Here is a 21460-nt window from a genome sequence, read left to right on the forward strand (position 1 = left end):
GTGTTGCCCTGCGAAGGGCCTGTCTGCATGTGCAATGGATCATTTTCAGGTTTCCATTCTCGCGAAGTTGACCGAAATCTGCGCGTGAGAAGCACCCAGGCGAGCCAGGGGAAGCGGGAGGAAAAGGCTGATGCCGGCCGGACTGTCAGCACTGGCGCAATTCCTTCTGCAGGAGAAATGTCGATCCTCGGCTTGGGCCAAAAAGTTTCTCCGCAGAAGGGATGGTTTCGCAATCGGCGAAAGCAACGCGGTTAGACCCCGATCTAGTGTAGAAAGATCTCTGCTCCTCAGTCCCATCTCGAGCTTGTTCTTTCCCAGCTTCCCTCTCAGGCCGGTTTCTTGAACTCGGAATATATCGACTGTCGTGCATTCCGAATTCACAGGATCCTCTTTTCGAGCAGGGTTGTTGGGCTGAGAAATGACCGTTTGTTGACGGTTACACCCCGCAACCTTTTTTCCGCCTTTCGAGAAACCCACCACAGTTTCCGCTTCCTACCCGGAAGTGGTTACCTGATCAATCTTAGTGTCGGACGTGGTTCTCGCAACGAAGAAAATGAGGAAGAACCGACAAAAGGAGAAAAAAACTGACAGGTGAATCCCACGGATGGTATTGCCGAGCGGGTTCCACCGACAATACATAGTACACATGTCGATACCGTACCGTACCTGTACCGAAGCGCATTGACACAGTCTGGCTGCAAACCAGTAGACACTGTATGTACGTACACGGAGGTAATTTTCGAGGATCAAGCCGGGCTCAGGGGCTTTGTTCCGCGGGGGCCGTCGATTTTCGACCTGCTCTCCCAAACTGGGAAGTGGGAACTCAAGAACTCCAACTCCATGCGACTACTTAATGGGGTAATCGATGAGTGCCTAGGATAAGGACACAAGAAATGGGCTGTTGAAAATCCGGGGGAGCGGAAAATGTTTGGGGGTTCCCTCGATCTTTCTCACTGTGTGCTCCGCTGGACAAACTAGCGTTAATAGAACCCTAGGCATTAGTCAGTTATGAGGTCGGTATCGCGAGCAATCGCGGCCGAACCGAGCCTGATCGAATGGTATTATGAACAAGATACCTCCATACCAATCCAATCCACCCCAAAATTATTTGATGGTGTGCATCTTGAATGACCTGCCTCGAAAATACGAACCATGTTACCCCTACATGCAGAATGGCAAAGTCTTGGTTGGAGCGAGCCAAGCAGCCAAGTTGCCAAGCTTCGAGATCCAAGATTTGCGGACTCCTTGGCGGGAATCATGCATGGCAATGCAAAGGCGGCAGTGCTGTGGCTTGTCTGTTCACGTCGCGTTTGGTGAGCTGACCGCGTCCTTGGCTGTGGCTGATGTTGATGCGTCCGCAACCGGGAGGTTGGTAAGCCCACTCTGCTCATAGTTATGACTTGGAGGGCGATGTGATCTGATGATTCAGCGGTTCGCTGCACAGTTAGTAGAGAGATATTTTTAGGAATGAGTTTCGTGCGGAATCTTGGGAGCTTACAGGTAGTAGCATGGCGGAAATCTAGATACCGTCGCGGCCACTGCGAAAATATGCGTTTTGTGATCTTACGTCAACCATAGTGAGTGAGTGGCATGCAACGGGCAGTCCTGGAAATCATTACCAATAGTTTTTCATCTAAAGAGGAAGTTCATGCAAGTACGAATATGGTCCTCGCTCTGTTGATAAGTAAATAAATAAAAATTAAGGAGTAAATAACAACAAACATGACCCAACCTCTAACGTCGCAAAAGTAGTGTTTAAAGGGGCCTCCGACGCATCTCATACAAAGATTTATACGACCGTCCCGCCTGCCATTCCGCAGCCTAGGGCTTAATCGACGCGCGTCAAAGGGGCCAGTGTCATCGGCCTCTGCTGCTGCTCTTGCTCTTCACCTGACTGCACAAGCTTATACAACTTCGCCGCGATCTTCACAGCCGGCTCGTCCACGCCCCTCGTTACCACATCTGCAACCCACAGCGTGAACGGGAGCAAGATTATATTCGGCAGCAAGAACCCCAACTCCAACCCCATCGGCCCGGTCTTGGGTAGCGGGAACAAGTTCGCCCAGTGAGCGACCCGCTCGTGTTTATCCGCGGCGTCGCGAATCCAACCGACCATGTAGTAGAGGCGATCGCCGACGGTAGCAAGGATGGGACCGTGGACGAGATAGAGGGAGAAGGCGACCCGGCCGAGGAACTGGCAGAAACGCGACTCGAAGAAGCGCTTGAGCCAGGGCATGCGCGGGATGCAGGCGACGATCATGTTGCCCGCAAAGAAAAGGTAGAACCATTTGTAGTCGAAGACGGCTTGCGGCTTGAGGAAGGATAGGTAGTACCAGCCGGGGCTTTTGCGCAAGTCCTCAAGGTCCTGAGTGTGGGAGGGCACGCCGCCGAGGTACATGCCGAAGACAAAAAGGGTGTAGAAGATTGGGACCTTGTACGGCTCTAACCGGCGGAGCCATCGAGGGAAGTAGCCGCCTTCCCTCTTCGCAAGCAGGTCGAGATCACAATGGATCATACCCGCCGTGAACAGTGCGCAGTAGTACCCGTCGACTACGTAGAGGAAGTAATAGGTAAGCGCGAGCAGGCAGAGCAACCGGGCCTGGTGTGAAGCTCGCGCCAGCGCGATGCAAGCGGTGTATGTGATGAGAGACCCTCGCATTTCCAGCGGGATGGACCACAGGTGGGTGTTGTAACTAACCCACGGCCAACCCTCCTTGTAGATGAAGCTGAAGTTCTTGATCTCCATGTACCAATTCCAGAGTTCTTCGGCGATTGTCGACTTGCCCTCCCATGTTGGGTTCCAGATAACGTTACCGAAGAGATGCCAAGACACGGCAGACACCAACGTCGTCACCATGATTGGAATATAGAGCCGGAACCATCGTCGAAAGAAGGCCGAGGCGATGTTGTCGAAGAGCTTCAAGTGTTCGCCAGCATGAATCAAGGACAGCGGCTTGACGGAAAGGACGTAACCGGAGATAATATAGAAAATCCCCACGGCCATGTGGCCGCCAGTGAAAAAATTCCGAATCCCGGGCAAGGTCGCGAGGTGATATTCATTGTCGTACCCGTACGCATTCTCAAAGACCACATAAGCCCTCAAGTCGTGCGCCCATAGTTGGTGGTGATGAATGTAGACCAAGAATGCCGCGAACCCTCTCAAGCCATCAAGGTAGGCTGTTGGCCGCAGCTGTCGGGGAGCGTCTGAACTGCTGTTGCCTTTGGGCCACAGCAGCTGTCGCAGCCCACGGAAGGTGGCCGATTTCATGGTGAACTTGGGGAGCTTTACTGATAGGATCGCTCCATCCGGATAAATATCAATCCTTGGGGGTGTCGTTGTGTCGCTACCACTCCGTACTAAGGGTTCCTCTCCGCGAAGCTCAAATGTTGGCTCTTTGTCTGAAGGGCCGAAACACTGAGAAGCACTGCGAGTGGAGCGCGAGGTCAGCCGAAAAAGGGAAGGGATTTGCGACCGAAAATGGCGAATGGAACTGTGCTCACCAACGCGGGCTTGACGTGTTCTGGCCTGTCTGGGGGAGCCACTTTCACCCTTGTTGAAGGAAAGTGAACGGAGGAAAGGTGAAAAAGAATTGACTGCGACCCGTCCTATGAACTTCAACCACGCTGCGAAGAGACCTGCTCAGCTCTACGGCTTCCTCCCGAGTCTGGCCAAATGTGTTTGTTCATCCAGTGGGAGTGGAAGGATGACGGAATGGCTTGTGCTCGCGCCCTGAGGACCACTCGTTACTTGGGCGGGCTGCCGCAGCTGAGTCGCAGTCTGTTTCTCTTCCGACCCGACGTCCAAAAAGTAAGAATTTGTGCAGGGAGGTGGCCCGTAATTTTCGACGATGCGTTGAGCGAAATGCGCACAGTGCGATACGATGAGGTGTAATCCGATCGTTCTGACAGCCTAGGAGGAGCAGCCCATTCGAGTTATTACGGGGCAGTGGGGTTGCAGCGCCCCCTTTTCGGGGGCCTCCGCGGCCGATCGAGCAGCCGTCGCTCCAAGGACCCCTTTTCCGCTTGGCTCTCTCACTGGCCCATTTGCCTCTTTCTCCCCAAGCCATGGTGTCGGCCTTTGACGATTGGCCGGGAACGGCAGCTGCGAAATTTTACGCCTGTTCTCGCATCAGCGTTGCCACATGAAGGCACGCACCCGGTGGGTGTCCGACGCCAGCTTCCCCCTGCTGGGAAGATTTTTTCGATGGGCTGATTGGGCAAACGGCTTGGGATCCTGGTCAGACGAGTCCCGCTCCGCGACCAAATTGCCTGCCTCCATGATGAATTTCCTGGTCGCAGGCTCGCGGCCAGGCCAATCCGGGGACATGATAAGGACTGCTGGGGCGCTTGATTAGGGGCCCGGCGCCCTGGTTGCGGACGGGTTCATGATGGTCTGGCGTTTTCTCTTCTCTCACCCCCTTTCCATCTGACGCCGACATCTTTTTCCTCCCCTCTCCCTTTCTTTCTGCCCTTCGTTTCTTTCGTCCGTTGTCCATAGCAAAGATTACTCTTCATCAATTGATGCCACTCGCTTTCTTCCTCTAGGCGGCAGCACATCACTCTCGCTGAGCTGGTGAAGTCTCGGCACCGCTTCTTCCCAGCATGATCGCCAAAATCGGCTCACCGCTTGGGGCGCCTTCCCTGGCGGCGACAGCGGCTCAGTTCAGAAACCGCCTGCCCACCCAGTTCCGGCGGGCTCTCCCCATTTACATCGGCGCCGTTTGCTTGATTTTATTCATCTTCAACCTCAACCTTTTCCAGTCAAGCGGACGCGTGCCTCTCAGCCGCCCAACCGTTTCGGGCGCCAACGTCCCCCAAGTCCGCGGGGATTTTCCGAAAAAGATCTGGCAGACGTGGAAAGTGAACCCGCTCAAGTTCGAGGAGCGTGATCTCAACACGGCGCGGACATGGCTTGCCAAGAACCCCGATTACCGATACGAGGTCCTGACGGACGGCAATGACCTCCGCTATGTCGAATACCACTTTGGCCCCGACGGCTTCAACCGACCCGACATTGTCAACTTTTACCGCGATCTCAAGGCGGCCATTGTCAAGGCCGATCTTCTCCGCTACATGATCATGTATGCTGAAGGTGGCCTGTATGCCGATATCGACGTCGAGGCCCTGAAGCCGATTCAAAAGTTTGTCCCAGAGCGATACGCCGAAAAGGACATCGACATGGTGATCGGCGTCGAAATTGACGAGCCTGACTGGAGGGATCACCCGATTCTCGGCCCCAAGTCGCGCTCCTTCTGCCAGTGGACATTTATGTGCAAACCCCAGCTGCCTGTGATGATGAGGCTCATTGAGAAGATCATGTCGTGGCTGCACGGTGTTGCCAAGGAGCAGGGCGTTTCCATTTCCGACGTCGATTTGGATTTTGATCAGATCATCAGCGGCACCGGCCCGTCTGCTTTCACCGAGGCCATCATGATCGAGATGGATCTACACAAGGAGGACCCGAGGACCAAGATCGACTGGGACTTGTTCCACGACTTGGGCGAGTCCAGGGTTGTCAGCCGTGTACTTGTTCTTACCGTCGAGGCGTTTGCTGCTGGCCAGGGCCACTCGCACTCAGGTAACCACGAGGCCCGAGCCGCTCTTGTCAGGCACCACTACCACGCGTCCAACTGGCCTAGCAGGCACCCCCGCTACAGCCACCCGGCGTACGGTGAGGTTGAGCGCTGCAATTGGAACCCGGACTGCGTCAGGCAGTGGGACAAGGACGTCGAGGCTTTCTCCAAGTTGTCAGACGAGGAGAAGAAGAAGATCGTCGACCAGAAGCAGAGGGAGCGCGAAGAAGCCGAGGAGAGGAGGAAAGCTGAGGAGGAGAAGAAGAGGAAGGAGAAGGAGGAAGCTGATAAGAAGAAGAAGGAGGACGAAGAGGCGGCACGGAAGAAGAAAGAAGAGGAAGAGGCCGCTGCGCGTAAGAAGAAGGAAGAGGAAGAGGCGGCTAAGGACAAGGGGAAGGCGGCTGGGGGCAACCAGAACCAGCAGGAGAAGAAGTCTGGGTGGTTCACATGAGTCAAGAAGCTTTCTGTTTTCAGCATTCCTCGAGCGGCGAGGGCTGTTTTGCGTTGTGGAGTTCCTAGGGGTTTGAGTTAATGAGAGACGTCTATGTACGACGAACCCGGAGCCATGCCGGTGGGAGGGAGGGGTGGGCGGGTCACGGTGTAATGACTCGCTCCCGGCACGGCACCGTCGGCCCGGAGAGAAGTCGAGAGATGGGCCGACGGTGACTGGCGGGCGCCACAACGAAGGAAAATATCGGTGTCTGGATGGGATGCATTACTTACCGTTTTCGATGTACATAACCTTTGCTTTAGACCAAGTCGGGGCACTTGCTTCCATCGGTTGGCGTTGCTGGACCGGGTTTGGAGCGGCGCGTTGAACCGTTGCCGTTACCCAAACCCGAGTGGGCATTAGATAAGTTATAACTAATAACAAATACCCAATATAAACAAGGCCGGTCCGATCGATGTATGCGATTAGTTGTGTGGTCATGTCGTTTAGTCTAGGGGCCGGTCGCCCGCCGCCGAACAGAGGTGTGCGACTTGGGGTAAGTGGTGGATCAATCGAGGCCGCATCGACAACCCCGACTTTCGACAAGGCCGTTGAAGCTAGCCCGCGACAAAAGCTAATACACCCAGGTGCGAAAATCGGACGCGATGAAGCCGCCACAAACTCGAGTTGATGAGACGTGGCGTTGGAAAAGGAAGGAAGATTTTGCAGGGACTCCGGGCTAAAACAACTGCACTCATAGGACTGCGCACGGGTACCTTAAGGGAAGGCACGATAGACACAGCCTGAGCGGAGTACCCCGAACGGGGTCCTGCACGACCTTTGCCGGATTAACTCTCGTGAGTGTCACGGCTGGTTGCTTCCTGCTTGTGCCGCAATAATTACCTACTTTAGGTACGGTCACAATCCCGCAACGGTTACGGGCCGTTCCTCCCGACAGGCCGGGCCCGATAGATTTGAGTTCCCTCCGAAGGCTCCTCAACCCCATCGTCTCTACCCCTTAGCGGGGACGAGGTGTTCCACCAACGTGCAGGCTCGCTCAGCCGGCCCGCCCGTTAATTAGCTCAGATACTTCGTACAACATTGAAAACGCCCTACTTAAACTCCCGTCCACACGCGCCGATTATGCGACACCACCACAATTGCGACCCCCACGGCATAAGCACAAGACAAGTCCTGCCCCTTGCGCAATCTAAAAGGGTTTGAGCTCGGTATTGGAAACTCGATTCAAGATGCAGATTGCCGAATTCGCCAGGGTAAATAGCCCTTGGCAAGGAGCCGCATCAGCCAAGAGTGCTTGACTCCGGCTCGTCCCAGAGACGCCACAGCTCGGCAATATCTCTGGGCATGCGATGCGGCCTGTGTTCGTGGGGGTGCACCGAACCCAACGTCGCGAATCTACACAGCCCTTCCGAGGACACTCGACGGGACCCTCATTCATGTCTGCGACTCTCACCAGGCCTTAGCCGCCGACTGCGGCTGGCCAAGCCCTGTCGTACGCGAGTCTGTGTGATCGCCACACTTTGAGGGGTTCAAAATCAGGCACGGCATTGTCCCGGGGCCTTTTGCGGTGGCATCACCAAATCCTCGCCGGCATGGCTCGGAATGGCAACTAACATAAATACTTGGACTATTCCCCCTTCCCTCTGCTTTCACCGACCTCAACCGCACGCTGGCTTTACTCTCTTTTGACCGACGGGTTCGATCGCTTTTCCTTTCTGACGCTCCTTTTGCTTCAACACGGCTTGCCGGTAGTAACATGTTTAATTCTCATATAATCCCCCAGACGTTATTCACCATTTTACTCCCGAAGATGCAGACCAAGATCTTTCTTCTCGTCGCTCTCGCGGCTCTGACCGAAGCTCGCTTTGGCCAGGAAGGTTCTGTACAAAACATTATCCAAGGACTTGGCGCCTTTGGCAACCCCGGGGCCGCCGGCACTCTCGCTGGTCAAACCCCTGGTGTCCTTCTTGCAGGTGCTAGCGCTTGTGCCCAGGTATTGTACCGATGGAGGAACTTATTCCGCCACAGCGTTACACAGGGTATATACATTGACTAACACGCGATCTTAGCTTGAGCTCGCTGACCAGATCGTGGCTGAGCTCGGGACCGACCCTGAGGTTATTGCGGCTGCTGCAGCCCTGGTTGCTGCCGAAAAGAACTTCAATCCTTTCGCCCAAGACACCCCAAACCTCTGTAGTGACGCCAGCCTTCCGGCCACGCCTGAGCTCCGTGGTATCATCCCGGCTGTTGACCCGGCCGTTGACGGGGCCGATGTTCAGAATGCTAACTCTGCTACATCGCTGGCAACGCCTTTTGATGCCACCGGCCTGAGTGTTGCGGAGGTCTCGAGGGCCCAGGGGTTCGAGAACTTCAACGACCAGGCGGCTTAGAATGGTGGCAACGGACAACCAACACGGCAGGGCCTGTTTGTACGGTATTTAGTCGCGCTAAGTCGTCTCTAGCATGTGAGGCGGGAGATGGGAAATACGGGAGTCTAATTAAGTCGAACCGACCTCTTCGGGCCGACCAAAATCAAAATATAATCTAAGCCTTAGATTGTAAACACTGCTAAAACCAGAACTAGTGACCTATGACCTGACCTAGCCGGAAATATCCTAATGTGCTTCCTCTACAAGCCGAAACACATGTGTGAAACAAAAGTCGCTCTATAATTCAACCAATTACGCCGTTTATCCAAACCCAATGTCTGCCCACCGTTCAAAAACCAACCCTTCACAACTTGACACTTTGCGCCCCGTGCAAGGCCTCAAACTCTTTGCTGAACGGCTGATCAATGTATCCGACGGGGGACTTGGGCAAGTAAAAGGTGCTGCGGTCGTACTTATTCAAGGGGATGCCCTCCTTGATCCGGAAAGGGAGGTCTGGGGTGGAGATGAAATAGCGTCCAAAAGTCGCGAGCACGTTCTTGTTCTTATACTCTTCATCCACGAGGGACTTGGCTTGGTTCGGCGACAGCGACCCGGCGATCAAAAGCGGACCATTCCACAAGTTGACCGCGAAGTCCAGGCTCTCCCCTTCCACCGGCGTCGACTCCGGCGCATCTCTGCTCCCATCTATGCGCCGCTGGACCAGGTGCAGATACGCCAGCCCGTGCACGCTAATCTTGCGGATCAGGTCCTCGAACTGCGGGATCGGGTCCTGCATCCGCATTCCCTGAAAGCGCGACCACGGGCTCAGCCGGATGGCCGTCCGCTCCGCGCCGATGGCGTCCACCACGGCCTGCACCACCTCCACGCCGAACCGCGACCGGTTCTCAATGCTGCCGCCGTACTCATCCGTCCGTTGGTTGGAGGTATCCTGCGTGAACTGATCGACCAAGTACCCGTTCGCGCCGTGGATCTCCACGCCGTCAAACCCGGCCTCGATCGCGTTCTTCGCCGCCGTCGCATACTCGGCAATGCGCGTGCGGATCTCAGGGATCGTCATCGCCACAGGCGTTGCCGCCGACGGGGAATCCGGAATCGGCACCGCGCTCGAGCTGTGCACCACAAACCCTTCTTTCGTCGCCACGCTCTCGTCGGCCGCGCGGCCTAGCGACCACAGCTGGACGAAGATATGCCCGCCTTTGGCGTGCACGGCGTCGGTCACTTGCCGCCAGGCTGCGATCTGTGCGGCGTTGTAGATGCCGGGGACGTTTTCGAAGCCTCCGGCTGTGGGGGAGATGAAGGTGCCTTCGGTCACGAGAAGAGTGCCGGGTAGGGAGGAGGCGCGCTGGGCATAGTAGGTGCCTGCTAGGGCCGGGACGGGGACGTGTTCGTCGGTGGCACGGAAGCGAGTGAGGGGGGCCATGGCAAGACGGTGGCTGAGGGAGATGGAGGGAGTGAGTTGGAGGGGCTGGAAGAGCCGAGACGCGGCGGTTGGGATAGAGCCCATTTTGGTAATGTTGATAGAAAGGCTGGTTGAGGTGGTGGTTGCGATGATGGTGGTTGTAGGTGCGGAAAGGGGTTTGTTTGCTGGGTCAGGCAACGTAAATATGGAGTCGGAGGTTTGATGGATTAAATTGGTTGTGTCGAGTCCTTATGATTTGGTTTAAAGGCTCTTATAATGTAAGTACCTAATTAGCCGATGATGGGATGGACAAATGTTAACTTCGAAAGCGAGGGGCTTCACGATTTATAAAAAAGCAGCGAGTCAAGGTGCAATAGACCGAAACCTTTCGAATGTTAAAGAGAGGGGTGTATCGTTTTTCAGGGGCCCACAAGGGACCTTGATTTCGTGCGACGCTTGATTTCTAATGCGCCTTTACGGGGTAGAAACTTCTGCGGCCGATGCCGATACCGATGTCGTGATACTCCGCATTCGGCGGCTAAATTTACCTTGGTCTGGTAACCCCCTGACTCGCTTATCGATCACAAAACTACAAATGTGAGATAGAGTTCTAAGATGATTAATCAGGGAGGTGGAAAGGTGATGGATGGTGCCAGTTTTCATGTGGGGCTTTGTTTCACAGGCTCGAACTTACAAGAATGCGAGAAATCGGATTCACTAATCGGGGCTGCATGCTTGAAATTTCAGTGTGCGAGAGAAGCGGTCGGCTGAAACTTGATTTGTCAACATTATTCAAGTTGTCTCTAGGTCCTCGGTCCGGGCCGTCCCTCTTAAAGACTAGGACTGAAATAACCACGGCATCAGACCTGCTTTACATGACAGGACTGTGGTGCTGAATTTGGCTATCCTAGGTAATTGAGCCAACCACTTCAACAGTTCGCCGCGACGAAGGGAAACCCGGTTCGTCAGCTTGAATTGATCGACATGCTGTTGAGTCTTGTTGGTAAAGGAATTGTCAAAGTCACGAGACAGGAGAACAAAAGTAAAGTGGTGAAATAATCAATCCTACCTACCTAGCTAACCTCCTATGAACCATGAATTCATGTTACAACCCATCCCATCCTTCCCACACTGAATCCCTGCTTGTGCCACCTATCATTATGCTGCTGGAATTGGCCCCAGGATTTGTGACTTGTGACAAACAACTGATGCCCGACTAGGATCGGATTATGCCACTGACAACTCATCGGCGTAGAGATCAAAAGACAGGGAAGGAAAGAAAAGAAATAGCGAAATACCCCTATGACGATCTTATCGGCAAAGGGAAGGATATAAAGAAGTTGAACCAAAGGAACATCTCAACGCCAATCTCATTGGCAAAGAGAAGACAAGCAAGGAAATAGAGAAAAAGTCACATTGCTCTGATGAACTCATTGGCAAGAGAAGAAAAGCAGAATCACCGCATCGTGACTTCTATATTGCGTGTTTTAACGATACGACCGATTCGACATGTCTATACGGCCGATTCCACGTATCCACAACGAAAACAAAGTGTTGTAACACGAACATAGGAGTGTAACAACAGGCTCAAGAGCTCTGCATTTTCTGCACCCACTTGATCATGTCTTCCATGGCCTCTGAAAACTCCTGAAACCTGTTAGGGATGGACGTCTCAGGGCTGTCAGGCTCGAAAGCGGAAGGCCTTTCCTCGGCTTGGCCGTAGGTAAGAGGACGGCTCGGGGCAGCAGTAGCCTCGTTGTGGCACGTAGTATTGTTGTGAATCGCCGCTATGGCGGCTGAGGAGGAGGTTGAATCGGACGTGTTTGTGGCGGTTTCGGGAATCGGGAACGTCGCCGCTCCTCCTGTTACCGCTGCTACTGCCGCGGCAATCAAGGCTTCCCCTTTTTTCTCCGTGGCACGTCGGTCCTTGGGTTGCTGGTCGGGAGAATGGGCGGGATCGGCAGGGCGCTGGGCATACCCCTGGGTAGCAGTGCCGATGGTCTCCGCGGCGATGGTTTCCGCTGCGATGGGCTCTGGAGTGATGGCCACCATCTTGGGAATGAGCATTTCAGCATACTCGTTTTTGAAGATGGCGTGGCCGGACGGGGGACATACCGGGTTCCCGCACACGGGGCCAGGAGGTGCCTCCTGAGGGCGACCAGGTAAAGCGTACTTGTTTCTACGAGTAAGCGCATCCGGGGTGCTCGTGGTTTCCGTCCTGTATGTTTTAGCTTCTCGCCTTGGTAAGGAAGAGCTACATGGAGCTGAAAAAAAGTGTAGAAAGTAGGAAACGTTCGCGCCGAGGGTTGAGGGCTAGTCGCACGTGTCGGTAGAGGCCAAGGAGGAAGTGTAGGTATGGTAAATATGCGATGGGGATTTCGAAATCGCCAAATGGGCACGAAACACCGCCAAAGGGGTAAATATGAGGGGTGCTTCGTAGTGTGTATTTGGAATGAACCATGCGGATATGACGAGGAGGACGGTAGAAGCTTACTCGGAAACGTGGGCAACCGTCTTGCCTAGGACGGTCGGGGTTTTCTCCTCTCCCAGGAGAAATTTTGAGGAAGGGGCCAAACCCTCCGGTTGGGAGTGGCCGAGTGAGGATTCTGCGATTTACCCCGGGGGGTGTGGTGGTTAGCTTAGGTATGCGAGGATCGAGGGTCATCCGGCAGGCCGGGGCCGGAGTGGATAAAGTGTATAAGTAGGCAACTTACTTCTAGAAGCTGAAGTCATTTCGATGATTATCTACATTCACGAGTTAGTCTTTGCGTGTGATACATGCCCTAGAGATGGGCGTTGTGGGAGCGTATAAAGTCGGGTCTCTGATACCTTTGGTGTAATGTGTTGTGCGTGGGAGAGGGAGAAGTAACTTTGAAAGAGGAGGAAACGGTCACGCACTATATAGTAGGCAGGGACTGCTTTTTGAACTCGGATTAACTACCCTTGCACACTTGTTCTTTCCTCTGGCTACCTGAGACGAAAGTTCTTGACCAGAACTGTGCCCGAGTGCAAGAACGGACATAGAAATCATATGAACTGGTGACTGGAAGGAGCGCGGGGATGGGACTTGGGTAAAACTACCTCTAGCTTGAAACGTGACAGACATCACGCTCCATACTCGTTATTAACGATATCTCAGTCGGAAGAGGGTTCGAATAATGCTTTCATTGCTCCGCCCTCACTTTATAGTTGTGAGGCTGCTTGTTATATTTGGCAGGACAGTCATTACGCCGTGTTTCCCGTTATGTTTGTCTGTCGTTGGTGTCCACGTCATTGTTCCTCCTGAACAACAAAAACAAGAGAAAACCCCGAACATCGGCGCTGAGTTTTGTCAAACAGGGGACGTATCTCACCGAAGGGAGATAAGAGTGCAAAGGAGTGTGAAATTCCGTGATAAATCCGCAAGAAATAATACAAGATAACACATTAGGATCACTAACGAGGGGGCATGAAAAGATGCTCCCGCAAGAAGGAAGTTGCCAAGACATCGCTGAGTTACAGTATCTATCACTGTCTATACACAAACGGGGTATCTTTAACCACAATCCAAATCGCAAGCTGTAATCCCATATGGTCAAGATCCAAGTCCAGATATACGCTGCTTTCCCATGTTGACACATCCAAACAAGATCAACCATGACCAGTCCAAGCTGATTACAGATGTTTCCACCCATTATTCACCACAATCTGCATCTCATCCACAGCACAAAATCCTCCTTTCTCCTCTCTCCCCGGCTCCTGTTTTGCCCACCGCTCAATCCTTCCTTTCACCTGGCGTTCCTCGAACCAGGGCGTCATCAGCCACCTTGCCAGCCTATTCTTCCACAGACCAAAATAAATTTGCCTCAAAGATACCCAGCTCCCCCCATTGCTTCTTACTCCACTCTCACTGTTTCCCTCATCTCCAGCGGGAGGAGCAGCAGCAGCGAACGGATGGACAGAATCGTAGGCAGCGCGATTATATCCAACACGTACGGCCGGGTTCACAAAGACTCCGCGAGCGCGCGAGGCGATGTGATTGTCGGCATGGATCAGGCAGCACTCGGAAGCCTCTAGGTGGGAAGCGGCGAGCGAGTCTGGGAGGCCACGAAAACGTAAACCGCGGAGACCGGTAAATGTGGAGGCGGGCATGGAGACTAAAGTATGCACGCACAACGTGTTAGGGACCATTTCAGCGAGGTAATATGTAAGCATAGGATAGGACGTACCGATGCCGTTCCAGCAGCTCGACACAGGGACGGGCTCGGCATGGAGCATTGCCTTGCGCGACTTAGCGGAGCGGAAATAGGGCCAGGATTGCGTGGCGTGTTCATGGCCGTGGGCGTCACGCAAGGCGAACGTATCGTAGAAGGAGGGCGGCTTGCTGAAGTCGAGCGAGCACGCAGCGGCATAATGGCCATTGTTGGTTTTGAGCAGGTTGAGGATGTCGGAAACCTGTGTTACTGTCAGCGGGGAGAATTCGGATTGAAAAGACAGATCTGGTGGGGATAGAGCGGGGGAACATACAGAGAACACGACATCTCCCAAAAATAGGACTTGATCGAAGGTCGTGCCGTTCTCAGCCAGTTCCACCAGCGGTTGTAGCGACAAATTCCGCAGGCGGGACAGGTATGGAATCCTCCTCGGCATCGTCCTCCCATCGGCAGTCTTAATCCACCCTTCCTGCTCAGATGCCCCCTCAATCAAATCCTTGTGCGTCTCATCCTCGAGAATAATCTTCCGCGCGACGCCCGCCTTCTCCAAGTCGGCGTCCAGCTCGCGCAGGGCGCCCTTGGAATTGTCCCAGCTCCCGCTCTCATAGACGCTGACAAAAACATTGGCAGCGCCAAAAGCGCGCACCAGCTCCATAACGCCGCGGTTCCAGTCGGACCGCAGGATCTTTTCGTTATTCCAGTGCAAGCTCGCGATGAAGATGCGCGTCGGTTCGACCACCACGGTGCGAGTCTGCGCCTCGCGCTCGGCGTGTGCGATGCGGTAGTAGATAAAGTGCGCATCAATGACGGTCCAAATAAAAAAGACTAGGAGCAATCGCTTGAGGGCCGTGACCAACCCGGGGGTCGTTCGTGGTCTGCGGAGATGGCGGTGGAGGATGGACATGTCGGCGGTGGGTTTGGTGGAGTTCTCATGGGGGCGATGGTAGTTTAGGACTCGGGTGTGAGATGAGCGATCGATAAGCGGCCATGGCCAGAATGGCGGACACACGGCCTGCTTTAAATATGTCGAGGACTCTCCGTTGTCACGAACTTTGTATGCGGGTTGGAAGACATGACGTTGGAAAGGCCCCAGTGGGAATGTGGTGGAAGCAGAGAAGTGGGGCCAAACACGCTAAGGTTACTGCTGGAAATGAGGCTCAACGGCCTGTGCTCAGGGGTACATACTCCCGTACCTACCATGTAGTACAGGGATTTGTCGTGTTGTGCAGCCTTGGCAGCCGTCCGAAACCTTTTAAGGTTCCTCTATCACCGCAAAATGGACACCCAATAGAACTTGATGGAAACAGCCAGGGACGGTGAATAACGAATTGAGGACGTAATCGAATTCAAGGCCACATTTTTCTCTCGTCCCGAGTTTCCCAGTATAAATACCTCCTTACCTCGTTCCTTTTCTTCTCTGTGTTTTCCCCCTCACTTCTCACTCTCACCACCCTCCGGTTCCTCCATCTCGACTCCCACGAACCCCGCGATCAACCGCCTCCATAACTCTTTCCCTTCCTTATCGCCACCCTCTTCAACGTCACTTTTGCTCTCACCACCCTCAGTACCTTCACCGGCCTTAGTCCCAGTACTCTTTGTCAGCGTCATCCGATTGCCCACCACCACCAACCCAGCCTTGGCCCTCGTCAGCGCCACATTCATCCTCCGCCGGTCGCCCAGAAACCCAATGTTTCCTTTCTCGTTACACCGCACCGTAACCAGCACCACAATGTCGGCCTCGCGACCCTGAAACCCGTCGATGCTGGAGACTTCGACGGTAGTATCGCTCATGCTGGCGGTTTGGAGGTCTGAGAGGAGGCGCTTGAGGAGTTCGGCTTGTTTGGCGTAGGGCGTGAGGACGGCGATGGTTTGGGGTTTTGGTGGCGTGGGGGACTTTGGCGATGTTTCCGAGGACGGGGTGCATAACAGTCGGCAGACTCTCACGCACAGCTCGGCCTGGCCTTGGTTCGTCTTGGACTTCCCGCCCAGCGCTTCCCTCTCGACGCAGTCTACAAACACCGTCCTCGCGTGGTCCCCCGCCCCATTAGGATCCTTCGGCCAGGGAAACGCCGAATGGAACAACGGGCGGGCGGTGGGCGCTACACCCGTGAGGAGAGCGCCATCGTAGAACTCGGCTGAGGGAAACGCGCTGATGGACGGGTGCATGCGGTACTGCGTGTCGAGCATCAAACGGGCGAGGAATGGCGGCGAAGCAAAGAGGGAGGTGTCTTCCTCTTCGTCTTCTTGGGTTTTACCGTCTCCAGGGGAGGGTTGGTTGAACAGCCGCTCAAAGAGGGATTTATCGAATTCCATCCCGAGGGCCGGCTGTGTCACCGTTGGGCGTAGTTGGACGTGGTCACCCACCAGCACAGCTTTCTCGCACCCCTTCACTAACGGCACCAGCGACGCTGGCTCCGTCTGCTGTGATGCCTCGTCCACGATGACGATGTCAAAAACCTGGTCCCGGAGCAAGCCTAGCCCCGCGCCAATACAGGTGGTGAAGATGATACCACAGGCCTGGACCTGCTTCTTGGCTTGGTCCATTGCGCGGCGGTCGGCATAGATCTCTTTCCCTACCATGGCATCGCACGTGTACCTCCTCAAGTCCTCAGCCACCTTCCGGATCTCCGTCGAGACGCGTAGTGGGGCGAGATGCGGGTTTGCCTTCTGCACTGTCGCGCTGACCCGACTGAGGTACCGGCGCATGACATTGTCGACGGCGTTGTGTGTTGGGGCCGTGACGAGGAGCCGTGGCTTGTCGAAGCATATCTGGAGCGCCTGGATGATCTCAACAATGGTCTCCGTCTTCCCCGTCCCCGGTGGGCCCCAGAGACAGGTCAGGGGCGAGTTCAGTGTTGCCTGGACTGCTTTGTTTTGGCTGGTGTTGAGGTTTCCCTTCTCAGGGTAATCATCCAGCACCCGTTCGAGTCCGCCTTCCAGGACCCCCGGGCTGGACGATCCCGGCACATCACCTAACAGAAGCTGATTTGCTACCCCGCAGCAATCCTCAAAGTCGATGGCGAAGTTTCGTACCGCATCAAACATTGTCTTGGCGGTAGTAAACGGCCCGCAATACGTCAACTTCCACGGACACGCCTCATAAAACGGCGGCAGCGGGTGAAGACATTGAAACCGTGCCAGACCTTGCTCCGAGTGTGTCACCAGCGCATCGATTGAGTACGGCGTAGCTAGGGGCGCATTTGACGGCGCCATCGCCGCCGTCAGACGTACGTGTGCTGCTCTCTCTGGCGTACCCCCGGTCGAGTCGATGCGAAATGTAATCTCCACGACCTGAAACCCCTCCGACTCCTCTGGTAGAAGCTTTAGCTTCAATAGGTCTTTTCTCGTCTTGGTCCGGTCCTCCAGTGGTTCTGGACACTCGCCAACATGATCCAGCGCAATCGCGATCGTGTTTCTCACAAAGTGGCGGACGACCGCCGGGCGTCCTGTCAACAGCCGCGGGCTCTCGCGCTCGAAACATTCCAGCAGGATATCGGTTGCTAGAGTGGGCTGGCGCACCGTGAGAGCCGTAAGCTCGACCAAGCTGGCGAAAGCGGCAAAGCTCAGGCCGGCCACTCGCGACAAGAAGTTCTGCAGCGGCCGGATGACGAGGTCCTGGGCTTCGTGGGCACACATGATGTAGGCGCGGAGGATGTCGAGGGAGTAGGTGTCGAGGAGGGTGTGTAGGTGGGCGAGATACTCGTCATCCTCGCTAGAGCCGAGGGGTTCCATGCGACCGAAAGCAAGGGCAAGGAAAGGGGCTGGGCGGAGGAAGCTGATCATTACCGGCAGGAGAGTTCCCGCTGGCAGGTCCATTGCACTTCTGTCCCTGATGTTGGCCAGGAGGTAGTCGAAGCTCTTCAACAGCAAGTGCTGCTGGTTTCGGCGTAGCAACCACGTAAATGCTTGGTTGAATAGCTCGGCCCTCTCGAGTCGTTTGTACGCGGCAAAATTTTGGCGCCGCGCGATGTTGACGATGAATACCGGCTCTGAGTCCCAGTCGACCCCCTTCAAGTTGGCGATCGTGTAGTCCTCCACCTCATTGTCAAAGAGCGGCAGCCTCTTCTCGGTGTCGATGTGTTCAATCCAAAGGTCTAACGTCCTCATGGACTTGACATCTCGGTTACTGATTACATATATTTCCTGATGCAAAAGGTTTGTCAGTAAGAACTCGGCCGCTCTTCCCGAAATCAAGAACTCACCGCAGCAGAAAGTCCATTCCGGTTAACCCTCCCCACATGTTTCTGAAGCCCGCTGCTAAACTTATTCAGCGCAATACTGACGCGATAGTCGAAATTCTTCCCCGCGTCCACCGTTTCCTGCCTCTGCCTCCGGCGGTCGCCTACATTCTCAGTACTCCGATACGTGCTATCGTCTGACCGGCCTCGGGCGATATACACCCACGTATTGGCCCGCTGGCCTTCAAAGAGCTGAAAGATTCCGTCGTCGCAGAACAGCTGGTATGTCTTTTTGGTCGGCAGCGACGTCCGGCTCTGCGTCTCGGTACCCTGAGAATGGGGAAATGCAAAGAGTCGGACCGTGTCGTCGACGAGGCAATCCTGGGCTTGCTCGATGATCTTCGGCACGTAGATGGCGACGGTCAGGCGCTCGTCCACGCGCAGGATGAGCAGTTTGCGGTGGAGCATCCCCATGGTGCGGGCCGCCGTGTCAAGGAAGGTGCCGAGACGGTCTTGGGTGGTCGAGTCAAAGACGCATTTCCACTGCACATTGGGATGGTCCAGTTGGAAGCGAGCAGCCGCTTCTCGGGGGAGGAGATTTGAGGAGTAGACGGCGTTTCGGAGGAGGACTGGGAGCTGCGGCGATGTGGGTGGCAGTTGCTCGAGGACCCACGCTCTCTCCTCGCTGTTAAGGACGTTCATATCGAAGAAATGAAGCAGGTCCTCGAATTTGGTGCCGGTCTTACGACACCACCGCAGGGTCAGACGGAGGAGATCAAATTCCGACATGGCCACATCCTCACGACTCAACAGAAGCTCGATGGCGTCAAAATCGTACCCTTCCAACCTAGTCACGCGGCTCGACGACGGCGCCTGGGTCCGCTGGATTAGCTCTTTCGCTGCGTCATGCAGATAATCTAGAATAAACGGTGGCGCATCCGCGGCTGGGGCGGGCGCTTGCTCCAGCTTGGGCGGTACCCGGATGCGATTCCCGTCGACGCACTGGGAGAACAACCGGTTCAGCTCCTGACATTGCTCCGCCATGGGCCCGCGTGCCCGCGCCCAGTCGAGGTAGAGGTTCTTGACACGGCCGAGTGAGGCGTTGGTGTAGCGGGCAAAGTACTCGAGCCGGTCGTCGTCGGTGATGGGCTTGAATTGGAGTCGCTCCTTGACGCCAGGGTATTGTGCAGGCCAAGAAAGATGGGGCGGGACAATGGCGTTATCCCAACAGACGAAGACTGTTGGACATGTTAGTATGCGTGTTGCTTTTCGCTAGATGGGGAGGAATACTCACAGGTATCACCATCTAGGTCACCTCCCGACATCATGTCTGCGGCTGGCCTACGTCCTTGGGTAGAAAAGACGATGCAGTCCACCAAGTGGCTTAACTCCGGCTTGTCTACAACTTTGAACTTTTGTAGGTCCCCCGGGTGGAGGCAGGGGTTTCTCGTCACCAGAACGTCGCACCCTTTCAACGCAGTAGGCTGTCCATCACCCTCCAGCGTGATCTTGACAGCGCATTCACCTTCCTTCAGAACGCCCCAGGCGTCACAGATCCCAAATAGGAGTCTTGATTTAGGAAGCAGGATCCGACATCGCTGTTCTTCCCGCTTGTTCAACATTTTCGTGTACTCGTTCCGCACAAGAGCCTGGATCCTTGGCCGGACGGCGTCCAGCGAGTCTAGGAGGACCTGTTCAGCGAGCTGGGGCATGTTTAGGTACGAGAGAAATCGGAAAGCGGCGCGGGGGTCTTGAGATGCTTCGGCCAGATATTGGAAGTGTTCTTCTTGCTTGCGCTTGAGCACCGTACGATCCATACCTAGCGCACTTAACAAAACGATGACCTCGTCATTGAGGTACCCATACGTATATGGCTGGACTCAGTCCGTGGTATGGTCAGCAAATAAATAGGGGTAACACAACGCGAAGTTTAGGGGCCTGCATCTCACCTTGGAGTACTCGACAACCGAAAACGAATAATCATCCCCTCCCGCGAACTTCTTCATAGACTTCCTCATCTTCAATAAAACCTTCTTATCACCGGTTACCGCCGCCCCCATCCTCGGATCGACCGTCACAACCCCCTTATACCCACGATACCGAATCTGCATAACCGACGGTGTGTATCTCCGATCCCGAAACACCACACCAACCCTTCTCGCCAACTCCTGGGCCAACCGAGGCGCAATCAGCCCACACCCATCTGTGAAGATATAATCCGCCGTCTCCACATCCGGGATATCCTCCACACGACTCGGATCAACTGTCATTGCTACCCGAGCGGTAGAGAACAAGAGCCCGATCCGCTTCGCCTTCTTCGCAACTGTTTTCATCTTGGAGAATTCCCCGAGGGAATCTACCTTGCGCGAGACAACATCGCGAGGTGCGGCATAGAGGACACAGGTCCGCGACTTGAGCTGGCTGTTGCTGTGGCCGTAGAAGTTGTAATGCACGCCCTGGAGAATGATGCCTGTTCTAAGGAGACGCGTGGCGTAGTCGGCACATTCTCTGCTGGTCAGAGGTTGTGTAGCGGCTGATCCGGCCGTTGTTGTCGTTGTTGCCGTTGGGGCATTGGTGGTAGTCTTGCTCGTTTCTGGCTTTTGACCCCGTGGCTGGGCCCGGAGCTCCGCAATAGAGACCACGAGGAATTTGTTTAGAGGATCGCCGCGGATGGCCCGATTGTCCTCGGCGGTTGCGAAGGTAAGGACTATCTCGTTCCTCCCTCCCGTGGTAATGACGCTGACGGTCTTCATTAGCCGTTTCTGGTCGAGTACCTGAGGCGACGGGAGGTTTTTGACTTGGTACTTCCATTCATGGTCATCTAAACTGACATGGTCTTGCAGTTTTATTCGGAGATTTGCAAGGTTCGGTTTCTTTGTCGCAGATTTGGTGTTTTTGGAGGCCATGATGTTTGGGGGCGCGGGTGATTTGGGAATGAGAACAGGCTGCGCAGTAGACTGGGAAACTTAAAATTTGACGTCCCGGCAAAAATCGTTGTAAATCATGGGGTTGTTTTCTACACGGAGCAGGAATTATATACAAAGGAACGACAGTGGCCTGGAGGCATAGAAGTGAAGTTACACAACAGCGAAGATGAGGCCGCGAGAACTTGTGATTGACCACCATACCTGACTTTCCCCGCTCAATGTCGCTGTAGGCCTCACTGCGTGAGCCATGTTGGTGCATATCAGGGTTAAAGATCCTTCTGCTTGAGGGTGATAAACTGGGTGGCAGCCACGGACTTTAGGAAATATCCACACTCAATCTTGTAAGACC

The 21460-nt window shown here is 54.7% G+C and overlaps 6 protein-coding genes across 6 annotated transcripts; 2 read left to right on the forward strand and 4 right to left on the reverse strand.

The window, feature by feature from the left end:
* Window positions 1-1828: 1828 nt before the first annotated feature.
* On the reverse strand, window positions 1829-3268 carry C8A04DRAFT_27761 (acyltransferase 3; the record flags this gene model as incomplete). Its single annotated transcript, XM_062780402.1, has 1 exon — window positions 1829-3268. The coding sequence occupies one exon, from the start codon at window positions 3266-3268 to the stop codon at window positions 1829-1831; it is 1440 nt and encodes a 479-aa protein (XP_062637944.1).
* Window positions 3269-4602: 1334 nt separating this feature from the next.
* C8A04DRAFT_11373 (nucleotide-diphospho-sugar transferase) lies at window positions 4603-6024 on the forward strand (the record flags this gene model as incomplete). Its single annotated transcript, XM_062776945.1, has 2 exons — window positions 4603-5706; window positions 5812-6024. The coding sequence occupies 2 exons, from the start codon at window positions 4603-4605 to the stop codon at window positions 6022-6024; spliced, it is 1317 nt and encodes a 438-aa protein (XP_062637945.1).
* A 1810-nt stretch (window positions 6025-7834) lies between these two features.
* On the forward strand, window positions 7835-8414 carry C8A04DRAFT_36568 (uncharacterized protein; the record flags this gene model as incomplete). The annotated part of the gene is made up of 2 exons (XM_062783568.1): window positions 7835-8017; window positions 8094-8414. The coding sequence occupies 2 exons, from the start codon at window positions 7835-7837 to the stop codon at window positions 8412-8414; spliced, it is 504 nt and encodes a 167-aa protein (XP_062637946.1).
* Window positions 8415-8757: 343 nt separating this feature from the next.
* Window positions 8758-9834, reverse strand: C8A04DRAFT_11435 (NADH:flavin oxidoreductase; the record flags this gene model as incomplete). Its single annotated transcript, XM_062776974.1, has 1 exon — window positions 8758-9834. The coding sequence occupies one exon, from the start codon at window positions 9832-9834 to the stop codon at window positions 8758-8760; it is 1077 nt and encodes a 358-aa protein (XP_062637947.1).
* A 3633-nt stretch (window positions 9835-13467) lies between these two features.
* C8A04DRAFT_11367 (glycosyltransferase) lies at window positions 13468-14910 on the reverse strand (the record flags this gene model as incomplete). The annotated part of the gene is made up of 3 exons (XM_062776943.1): window positions 13468-13949; window positions 14022-14247; window positions 14320-14910. The coding sequence occupies 3 exons, from the start codon at window positions 14908-14910 to the stop codon at window positions 13468-13470; spliced, it is 1299 nt and encodes a 432-aa protein (XP_062637948.1).
* Window positions 14911-15437: 527 nt separating this feature from the next.
* C8A04DRAFT_11365 (RNA dependent RNA polymerase-domain-containing protein) lies at window positions 15438-21090 on the reverse strand (the record flags this gene model as incomplete). The annotated part of the gene is made up of 5 exons (XM_062776941.1): window positions 15438-18149; window positions 18209-19422; window positions 19479-20058; window positions 20134-20456; window positions 20586-21090. The coding sequence occupies 5 exons, from the start codon at window positions 21088-21090 to the stop codon at window positions 15438-15440; spliced, it is 5334 nt and encodes a 1777-aa protein (XP_062637949.1).
* Window positions 21091-21460: the final 370 nt, after the last annotated feature.

The sequence above is a fragment of the Dichotomopilus funicola genome, assembly GCF_033296635.1.
Source record: "Dichotomopilus funicola strain CBS 141.50 unplaced genomic scaffold C8A04scaffold_23, whole genome shotgun sequence".
Classification (NCBI taxonomy): Eukaryota; Fungi; Ascomycota; class Sordariomycetes; order Sordariales; family Chaetomiaceae; genus Dichotomopilus; species Dichotomopilus funicola.